The sequence below is a fragment of the Cyrtonyx montezumae genome, unplaced genomic scaffold (genome assembly GCF_038088225.1).
Source record: "Cyrtonyx montezumae isolate F1298 unplaced genomic scaffold, pur_monq_1.0 scaffold_3, whole genome shotgun sequence".
Lineage (NCBI taxonomy): Eukaryota > Metazoa > Chordata > Aves > Galliformes > Odontophoridae > Cyrtonyx > Cyrtonyx montezumae.
The window spans coordinates 140,381,964-140,392,210 of NW_027072034.1; the positions used below are offsets into that span (position 1 = coordinate 140,381,964).

At 37.9% G+C, this 10,247-nt stretch overlaps 1 protein-coding gene across 1 annotated transcript; it reads left to right on the forward strand.

Annotated features, from left to right (window-relative positions):
- The first annotated feature begins 4,259 nt into the window (after positions 1 to 4,259).
- On the forward strand, positions 4,260 to 9,497 carry SPAM1 (sperm adhesion molecule 1). Its single transcript, XM_065741516.1, has 3 exons — positions 4,260 to 5,228; positions 7,675 to 7,764; positions 8,838 to 9,497. Exons 1-3 carry the CDS (start codon positions 4,260 to 4,262, stop codon positions 9,495 to 9,497), a joined length of 1,719 nt encoding a protein of 572 aa, XP_065597588.1.
- Positions 9,498 to 10,247: the final 750 nt, after the last annotated feature.

The window sequence follows — 10,247 nt, forward strand, 5'->3', positions numbered from 1 at the left end:
ACAAAAAAACCAACCCACCAATACAACAAAAATAATCCACAAAGTGCTTTGTATTCTACTTCTAAGTATAAGTACATTAACACTGAATTAAACAAATTCTTGGTGCTTCTTAGTTCCTCTTCTACTTATGAGTCATGGAAATTTCCTTCTGCTGAAGTGTTCTTCAGTGGTGCTTTCTTCCCTGAAGCTTGAGATGAGTCTTTAGACAACTTCATATTTTCCCAATCTTAAAATAAGGGAAGATGCAAAGCAAATTGTCCCAAGCACTTACAAAGCTATGGTGTCAAGAACTGTATCTTCTCTATACTGTTGGGAGTCATCTTCACACTATTTTAAGTAGTTCTTATAATGTAAATTAAAGAATAGGTACTAAATATACAATAGCTTTGTCTCATCTGTGTATTTGACCACATTTTTTCTACCACAGCTTCACAGTGATTTAAGTGCTGCCCTATCAGAAGCAATCAGATCTGCATGCAGACTTCTAACTGTATTTTCCTCAGCACAAGAAAAATACTGATTTTCATATCAGTAATTTGTTATTTTATATCGTTAATTAGCATGCAACAACACATTTTCAGTGTAAGAAAATACAAACAAATAAAACAGATAATAAAATAAAAAATAATACATAATAAATAAAATAAATACATAATAAAAATAGAAAATAAAACAGATAATAAGCTGTTGAAAACTATGTTATCTGTAATCTAAAATGACAGATAATTATATTGATGATCACAGAACCACAGGATTGTAGGGCTTGGAAGGGACCTCTAGGGATCAGCGAGTCCAACCCCCTGCCAAAGCAGCTCCCTAGCCCAGGTTGCACAGGTAGGCGTCCAGGTGGGTCTGGAACGTCTCCAGAGAAGGAGACTCCACCACCTCTCTGTGCAGCTGTGCCACTGCTCCATCACTGCACTGGGAAGGAGTTCCCACACACATTTGTGTGTAACCTCATAGGCATCAGTTTGTGGCCATTTCCCCTTGTCCTATCACCACACACTGCTGCTGAGAAGAGTCTGGCCTTGTCCCTTTGCCTCCCTTTCCATAGATATTTATAGACGTGGACCAGATCCCCTCTAAGTCTTCTTTTTTCAAGGCCGATCTCAGGTTTATTCTTAAATGCTGTTGTTGAAGCATGGATAACAAGACCATGTAGCATGGCCCGTATCTATGACAGTGTAGCTGCCAAAATGTGGGAGCACACTTGTATTTTCAACAGTGTGTGTTTCTGCAGTCCAGTTTACACTGTGAAAAATGATAAAATAATTAAAGCAAGAAAATTCCTGTGATTCTCTCCAACATGTAACCTTTACAAATGCCAAACTCAGGAAAATCTAAAGCAGAAGTTATTTCCCTAGACTAAGGGCATTTAGCTCCATCAGTATGTACTTCCAGTACATAGCTCTAGCCCCTGAGCAATTAGTGTTAATATATTGTAAAGATATTGACTTTTTGACAAAGACAAGAGCAGCTTTATTACTCAGCTCACTTAGACTGACATTCAAGGAGACTGAAAAGAGTAACATTTATTAGAGCTGTCATCGTTAGGCTGGACCAAAGGCAAACCTTTTAACTGGAAGCCGTCACATAAACCAGTCTATCAGTTTATACTCAGCAGAGTATACTACAGCAGAATTTGGAAGAGAACCATTTCCCAACAATGTAAAACCAAGCTTTCTAAGATGATACAGTAATAAATGAGCTCCAGCTGAATCAGTAAATACAGTATTCAAAGCGATACTTTCCTCTTTATCAATGGCTTGCTATTGAAATCCACATATGAAAAAGCTTACAGGAACAAAGACAAGAATTTCTGTCCTGTAGTTTTGACTTTCATGGAGGCAAGAAATAGAGGTACACTGAAAGCTTGGCTCTTTCACAACCAGAAACAGAGGCACACTGAAAGCTTAACTACTACCTACAACTCCTCCCTTTTTTAGGTGACCCCACTTATTATGACATGAAAGATCCACTATCTTGGCAAATGCCAGCATAGATCATCTTTTATGTTTGATCATTTAATTTCATTTTATTAAGTTGTATTTGCGTAAGTGGAAAATACTTTTATCCAGAGTTTCTCTGTGGAATTATTTTATTTTGTCCTGGAAGTCTCAGTTTGTACCATGTCAGGAAACATGTATGAATAAACAGGGAGCTCTGACAAAGTTAAATCCCAAAAAGGAAGCACACCTGAGGTGGATGCAGGGATACTGTCTGAGTGTGTAAGGACGGGGTTAAGAAAGCCAAAACCCAACCAGACTTGAATCTGGCGAAAGATGTGAAGAGCAACATGAAGTGCTTCTACATCTTCAACAACAGAAGGAAGACAAGAACAACTATATATCCACTGAGGAGTGAGGCAGGAGATCTGGTGGCAAAAGACATGGAAAAGGTCAAGATACTCAATGCCTTCTCCACTTCAATTTCTACTGGAAAGGCTGGCCTTCTAGGATCCCAGGCTCCTTGCATTCATAGGAAAGACTGAATGGAAGGTTCACCCTTAGTGGAGGAAGATCAGGTTATGGAACATTTAAACAAACAAGACAAGTCTAAAAACAAACCCCAAACAAACCCAAGTCTACGGGTTACAATGGCAAGATGAGTTACAATGCCCATGAGTGCTGAAGGACCTGGGTGATATGATATCACTGCAAGGCCACTTTTGACAATCTTTAAAAAGTAATGGCATCAGGAGGAGGGCTGTGAGGACTGGAAGAACTAAATGTCACTCTTATCATCAGGAAGGGCAAAAAACAGTGACCCAAGGAACTATAGGCCTGTCATCACAGTCTTACCTTGACCCCTAGGAATTAGGCAGAGCAAATATTTCTGGACAGTGCGTCAAAACATTAAGGACAAGAAGGTGACTGAAAGCAGTCAGCACAGATTTATGAAGAGAAAATAATGCTTGCCCAACCCGATTGGCTTTTATAATAAAATGACTGGCTTAGTGAACAAGTGGAGACTAGTGGACACTGCTGATCTTGATTTTAGCTAGGCTTTCACCGTTGTCTCCCATAGCATTTTCACTGATGAAATACAGGCAAGTTATATGGAAAACTGAGCTGAAAACTGTCTGAACTACTAGGCTTAAAGGGTTGTGATCAGTGCCAGAAAGTCTAGCTGGAGGCCTCACTCTGGCAATGTATGACAAATTTTTAGTTGGCATCGAGTACTATTTAACATCTTCAATAATTACGTGGATGATGTGCCCACTTCATGGCACCTCCTGTATTTTCCTCCATGCTTTTATATGCTTTAGGTACTCTAAGGCCTAATGACGAGGCTTCTGCTACAGCCAACTCCCCATGGGTTTTATAATTCCACATGATGTCATATGGTATGAAAAATCCCTTTGGCCAGTTTGGGTCAGCTGTCCTGGTTCTGTCCTCTCCCAGCTCCTCGTGCACCTCTAGTTCCCATGCTTGGCCTTTTGAACACTTTATCTGTAAACAGCCTCAAGAAACATATAGATAGCCATATGCCAAGATGATATACAGCTTTTGAATCTGTTCAAAAACTTCTGGACAGAAGACAGAGTGCCTATCATATTTCAGATAGCTCACTAAATTAAATGAGTTTATACAGATTATTTTCTTGGATGTGTGCCAAAGTTCTGGTTCCAATTTTGAGTTAATTTGGATCTTCCCTAAAGAGCTCTGCAAAATTAATCAATTAAGACCTACAACTTTGTTTTGTGACAGGTGAGAAAGCATTACTTATAACTTACGGTTGATTAAGAGGAGACACTGTGAGAATGCTCATGTTTACAGACAACAGTCACAACCACAATCAGAACTACTATCATTCTCATTCTGACCCATGACTCAGTGGGTACCACTTCACTGACAATTTTATACCTGTTCTTATGAATTTTATTTTTTCTATGATTGTACATTCTGCTTTTCCTTCCAGAGTTTTACTCAAAGACAAAAATATATTCAAAACCAAAAATGCTGTTCGTTTCACAGTTAGAAAACGAAGAATTAACACCTCTTATTTTCAACTTCTTTTTCTTTTTTTTTTTTTTCTGCATTAGGTCTTAGAAATTGTTGGGAAAGTCAGAAATGGTAGAGAGAGTCGCATAAAGGACACGTCCATGCTGCACTTCAGGAATATTGCTTAATAGCTTTAACCTGAAGAAAAATTATCATGTGGTAAAGCTTATGACAGTCTATCAAACTTCTCTAATACCAAGAGAGCATTTAATTTTTGTCTGATCACAATCATCTAATGCCACTGCACAGGCTACAATGGAAACTCTAAGACAAATACAAAATTTTGGTATCTGTGTTACTTGTACATATCCCATAGCCTCTGGCATGGTGTTCACCATCCTTCTAGTTTCTTGCTGCTCATCTCTGAACATAAGAGCACGTCCACTTCTTTCTAATTCACCTTTCCTTTCCATCTGGAACGCTCCTACAGAACTTTGTACTGAAAGGACTGGAGTGAAGCTGGACATGTCATTTTTTTCCCTCATTGGAAGCACACTGAAGACATCCATTGGGCAAAACATCACACTATTTTATCCAGACAGGCTTGGTTACTATCCTTACAAAAATGAAGTCACAGGAGAAGCGTTCAATGGAGGACTCCCTCAACTTGCACTGCTGGAAAACCATTTAAAAAAAGCCAAAGAGGATATCCAGTTCTATATTCCTTCAGATGAACAATTTGGATTGGCTGTCATTGATTGGGAGAATTGGAGACCTGTATGGATAAGGAACTGGGGATCAAAAGACATTTATAGGCAGGAATCTATTGAACTGGTTCAGCAGAGGGACCTAAGTCTATCAGAACCCGAAGCCAGGACTATAGCTAAAATGGAATTTGAAGCTGCAGCAAAAGCTCTTATGTTGGAATCTTTAAAACTGGGCATAGCAACAAAGCCAAATCGTCTTTGGGGATACTACCTTTACCCAGACTGTTATAACTATGATTACAAACAAAACCCACATAACTATACAGGAACTTGTTTAGATATTGAAATAGCAAGAAATAATGAGCTTAATTGGTTGTGGGAGAAAAGCACAGCACTTTATCCATCTGTCTATCTAGAAACAGCCTTAAGATCTTCCAGAAATGCCCAACTTTTTGTTCGCAACAGAGTTCAAGAAGCCATCAGAGTTTCACATGTCTCTAATTCTACTCATCCCCTTCCAGTTTTTGTATATACACGACCAGTATTCACAGATCTCTATGAGGAATATCTTTCTCAGGTGAGTGGAGCTACACCTTATGTATTTCAAGTTTAAATGGAAAGAAATGATCATGGAGCACTTATTTAGAAAATATATGAATTTGTATCAGAAGTGTCTAGATTCTGTATATTAAAAAAAATATACACCAACTACATTTGATCAAACTGAACAGTAAGAGGTCTATTTTCAAACCTTCCTCATGATGTTTATCAAACGTTTTACTCTCTGAGCAGTTCTCACACACAGCAAAATATTAGTGTCTAGAGAGCATATTATAGTACATTAATTCAGAAGGAAGAATAACCTTTTCCAAAGAGAAATAATAAAACTGGGCTGGCCTAACATCTGCTTCTTTAAATTAAAAGAAAAAATGATAAAAGCAAGTTTTTCTTTTTGTGTTACATAAGTGTTTCCTTCTCCTCACTTTTCTCTTTGATAAATATGAGGTGTATCCCTCCTGGTTTTGTTAGAGGACATTGAAGGGACCCTATGGGTGATTATTGAGAGACCTTTTCACACTTCCATATCTCTCCCACTGCTCAGCCTCCAGTTGAAAAATGAGAGGTCATTCAACAATCACTTCCTTGTTCAAAATGTTAACCACTTTCTTCTTTTGGAATTCCACAGTGCACATTAAACAAAATAATTTCTGTTTCAGGAATTCTTAAATGGCAAATTATCATTCTTCCACTCCCAGTTATCTGATTTTCATGATGATATAATTTAATTAGTTCTCCAGAATAGAAGAACTTCCTTGCCTGTGTAGGACTTGAAGTACTGATGCAAAAAAATCAGTTTATAAAAACCAAAACAAGGATGTAAGACTGCTAATTCTTTCTTAGGTTGATATGTTTTAAAGCTAGTGAAGCAATTCTGTCCTTAGGTACAATATGCTAGTTCCTAAATGGAATTTCAGCACATCACAGGTTTGCCAAGGTTAGCCTCTGATTAAGTCCTGGCTATACTTTTTCCTGAACATTTTTCATTTACCTGTGCTGTCTTAGATGCCACCAATTTGATGAACCTTCTCCAGGCCACAGGGAGGGGGAAGTTAGAGGCTGTGGTCCCAATGATGGTCTTGTGTCTGGTACCCTCCCAAATCCTGGACAGAGCATCACTGAGCATTGCTCCCAGCTCCATGCATACCTGTGAGAAGCAGGGAGTTCTGAAATCAATTCTGCTGGTTACTCCCTTTAAATCCTCTAACATTCACATATTGCCTTTTCATGTTTTGCCCCTCACAAAGACTTTTTTCCCTTTTTTTTTTTTTCTATCCATAGCCTTCCTCCATTCCAGACAGGCTTAAACGTTTTGTTAGAGCTGGGCTAATAGCTGACCCTTAGAAAGAGAACTGAACAGAAACAAATTTCCCAGATCAATCTCTGTAAAAGGTCAGAGGCATTCTCCTGAGAAAAGAGATTCCTGTTGGTGAAAGCTCTTTTCTTGCTACTTTTCTGCTCCAGCACTTTCTGAGAACAGAAATTAAATTCAAGATAATAATAATAATAAAAAATCCTACATCTGTGCTTTCTAGCTTGTGCTTCAGGCAGCATTACTGAAACTGGTTACCACCAGTTCTGAGCAGTCAGAAAACAATGCAGCAAAATAAAACTTAAAACAGTTGGTGCGATGTTTTGGCTTAACCACTGGCTCAGCTTTAAAGCCTTGTTTTTCTAACCACATATGGATGTTGCTCTAAAAGTAACGCCTCCTATTTATTTATATGGAAACTACAACAGATGTAGAGAGCACAATAACTATTTGATAAGAGCAAATTCTTAGCTGCAAAAGATTATTTTTCAACGTAGTCATCACCAGTAGTTATACATGTACTCCAGCAATGAACAAGAGCCTGCATGCTGAGCTCATAAATACCTGCACCAGCAGAGGTGACCCACTGTCGCTGTTGCTACTGCTGAAATGCACCACCCACCTCCTCACTGTGCTCATATCCACTTCTTGGTCTCCATATGTGCTAAGCAAGCATCAATGACTGTCAGTAGGTGCAATTTTTTTCTGCATGAAGAAATTCAATGACACATCTTTGCTTCACATGCACTTCCATGCCAGACACCATTTTGCCCCTCTGCTGCCATCTGTCACGCAGCAACAACACGTAACGGAATATTGCGGTGAAGCTTCAACCTCTGCTGCCATACTTCCAACATCCACCTCTGATGTCATGGGCCAACATAATAAAATAAAAAGCATTACTTTCAGAACAGCCCTTGTATAAACTGGAAACAGTTGTCAACATTTTCTGTCAGGTAATTTTCATTACCTGCTCAACTATATCCCAGAACAGAACAAAATAATTGTAAGCAGAATGTTTGCATCACGCATAATTGCTTGCTGTCTTCAGAGTAGTTATTCTGTCTATGTAATTTACTACATGGATTTTATCTTTTGCCTGTATGTTATGGCTTACTTACACTGGTATGATTCTTTCCTGATTTACTCTCAGGATGACCTGGTAAATACCATTGGAGAGTCTGCTGCACTGGGTGCTTCTGGAATTGTGATTTGGGGTGATATGAATTTAACACAAAATAAGGTATGCCAGGTTAATTATTATGTGTTATTTTTGAAGAGCGATAAAGTGAAAAGGACACAGAAAAGGATTATGATTATTTACATCATGTCTTCTACTTCAAAAGTGACGACTCCATATTGTCAGCAGATCTACTGTCTTCATGAATGAAAAGCCAAGCCCATCTGAGGCTTATGAAGATTGCCACTGACTACTCAGAATAAGACTTCAATTTTTTGAACTTATGGTGTTGGCTATGAGCAACTGCACAAGCCAGCACGGTAACTGGAAGCAATTGCACAAACTGCATCAAGCAAATTTTCAAAGCAGGGTTTCCATATACATCTAAAAGAAAAACAAAACAACTACATATGCCTCAGATTCACTGAGATGATGTCTATGGGTGTAAATATTAGCTTTATCTCTCTACTGATGTGTGGTATTAGGCAAATGCCCTAAGAACATATAGCTTCAGAAACAGAATTCCCAAAACCTCTGGTTTGACAAGCATATATAGCATGTGTGCCAGCTTTGTCATCAATGAGGTGTTCTCTTAGCATACAATTAATTTGACCAGCCTCCCCAAATCCTTTCCATTCAAACACACTGTGAGAGCTCCCTATTCCTGCAGTCTAGCTACTCAGTGGAAAACAGATTATCACAAGGTGGTTTAACAGAAAAAATATTTGCTTAGGCTGAAGAAGTGTTTTGTGAGTTTGTTCTGTTGATTTTTTTTTCCCTCAAGATACCTTAAAATATTCAAAATGCATAAAAAGGAACATTGATCCTTCGCGTAACTCTTTAAAATGCATCTGATTCAAAACACTACAGGGAATCTCACACAGATAAAATGAAAGCTTAAAGTCATCTACTTTCTTCTAAAAGTGCTTTAAGTAACACTTCCAATAACCACTTGAGATAAATTTATTGTGCTCCTTGAATTATACAGCGACTTCTCTGATAACTGTTTCCAACAACCAAATGTAACTATTATCAAAACCTCAAGAAAAGCATTCATAGATATCCACTCTTACTATAACAGTGGCATTCTAATAGTTCCTGTACTAAACTTTTCAGATATGATGCTCTTTTCACAGAACACCTGTAGGACTCTGGACAACTACCTCAGGAAGACCTTGACTCCTTACCTCATCAATGTCACAATGGCAGCCAGAATCTGCAGCCAGGTAGTATGCCAAGACTCTGGTGCCTGTGCACGGAAAAAGTGGAATTCCAGTGACTATCTTCACTTGAACCCAGAGAATATTGTCATCCGAATGACCAAGGATGGAAAATACACTCTGCAAGGGGAACCAGCATTTCAGGATCTGCAGACATTCATAGAAAAATTTGAGTGCCACTGTTATGCAGGGCACAACTGTGAACCCAGAGTTGACATCAATGACATCCATTTCCTCCGTGCTTGTATTTCAGAAGAAATCTGCATTCAGATATCCTCAAATTCACTTTCTAGCATAGAGTCTTCTAAAGAAAAGAACCTGTCTAACAGAACTGTATTTCCACTTGCCTCTCCGAGTAAGGTGACATTATCTACATATCCTGAAATAGAAGATTTCCAATCTGCCACTGGAAATACTATACTGCATATAACAACTGCAGACTTTAACACTGTCACAGCTTCCACTAGATATGATACAGAAGCAAATGATACTTGCAGTTTTTGTAGTTCCACATCTTACAAGATAAATATGTTTAATCTATTATTTTTAATTCTAATTTTGAGAAGCTTAATATAAATGACTCACAAAAGTGAGAATTTTTTTTTCCTGGCTGTGTTTAATTTGCACAGAGAAATAATTCCTAAAAGGTGTGAAACAGCTGCAACTCTGTGGTCTTATCTGTATCAGGTAACCTTTTCTATTCCTTAGGTAACACTTCAGTTTGAACGTATTTCTTCAGTTTAGTTCTATAAACTACTATTTGTGCCAAAGGTATACTGGTCTGTATATACTGATTATACCTATGACAGGGTAACTCAGCACAAGAAACACTTTTTTTTTAATAGTTGACATTTTTAACAGTTGCATTTGAAGAACACATTTGTTGATAATACCATTTTGTATACTTCAAGTTAAGTCAGTTAAATCCATCTCAATGTGGATTTCATTCTCAACAGCTGACAGGCTTCATGCTCTGTGTTCATTCCATCTGAACACTAGCTATTAAAAATATTTGGCTTAACTTTATATGGTGGAATAGATTACAGCATAATGTTTCTTTGATGAATGTACCCTTTTTCTAGATTTTACAATATCTCCAAGGACACTGTGGTTCTTCTTTTAATTGCATATACTCCTAACTCTTCAAAAGTTACTAACTTTAATGTAAATACTGACTTCTAACTAATACAACTTCATTATTTAAAATTTGAGCTGTAGAAGTTAATCTTTCCTTCTTCCTTCTCCTCTTCTCCCAAGCCCTCTCTCTTTTTTTTTTCTTTTTTTTTTTTCAGAAGTCCTCTTATTGGCTCTCAGTTGTTTTGTCTG

Bases quoted from the DNA above. Each gene is read 5' to 3' on its own strand.
- SPAM1 (XM_065741516.1), top strand. From the start codon at position 4,260: ATGGAAACTCTAAGACAAATACAAAATTTTGGTATCTGTGTTACTTGT. The intron at 5,229-7,674 runs GTGAGTGGAGCT...ATTTACTCTCAG, and splicing joins ATGAGGAATATCTTTCTCAG to GATGACCTGGTAAATACCAT. The intron at 7,765-8,837 runs GTATGCCAGGTT...CTCTTTTCACAG, and splicing joins TGAATTTAACACAAAATAAG to AACACCTGTAGGACTCTGGA.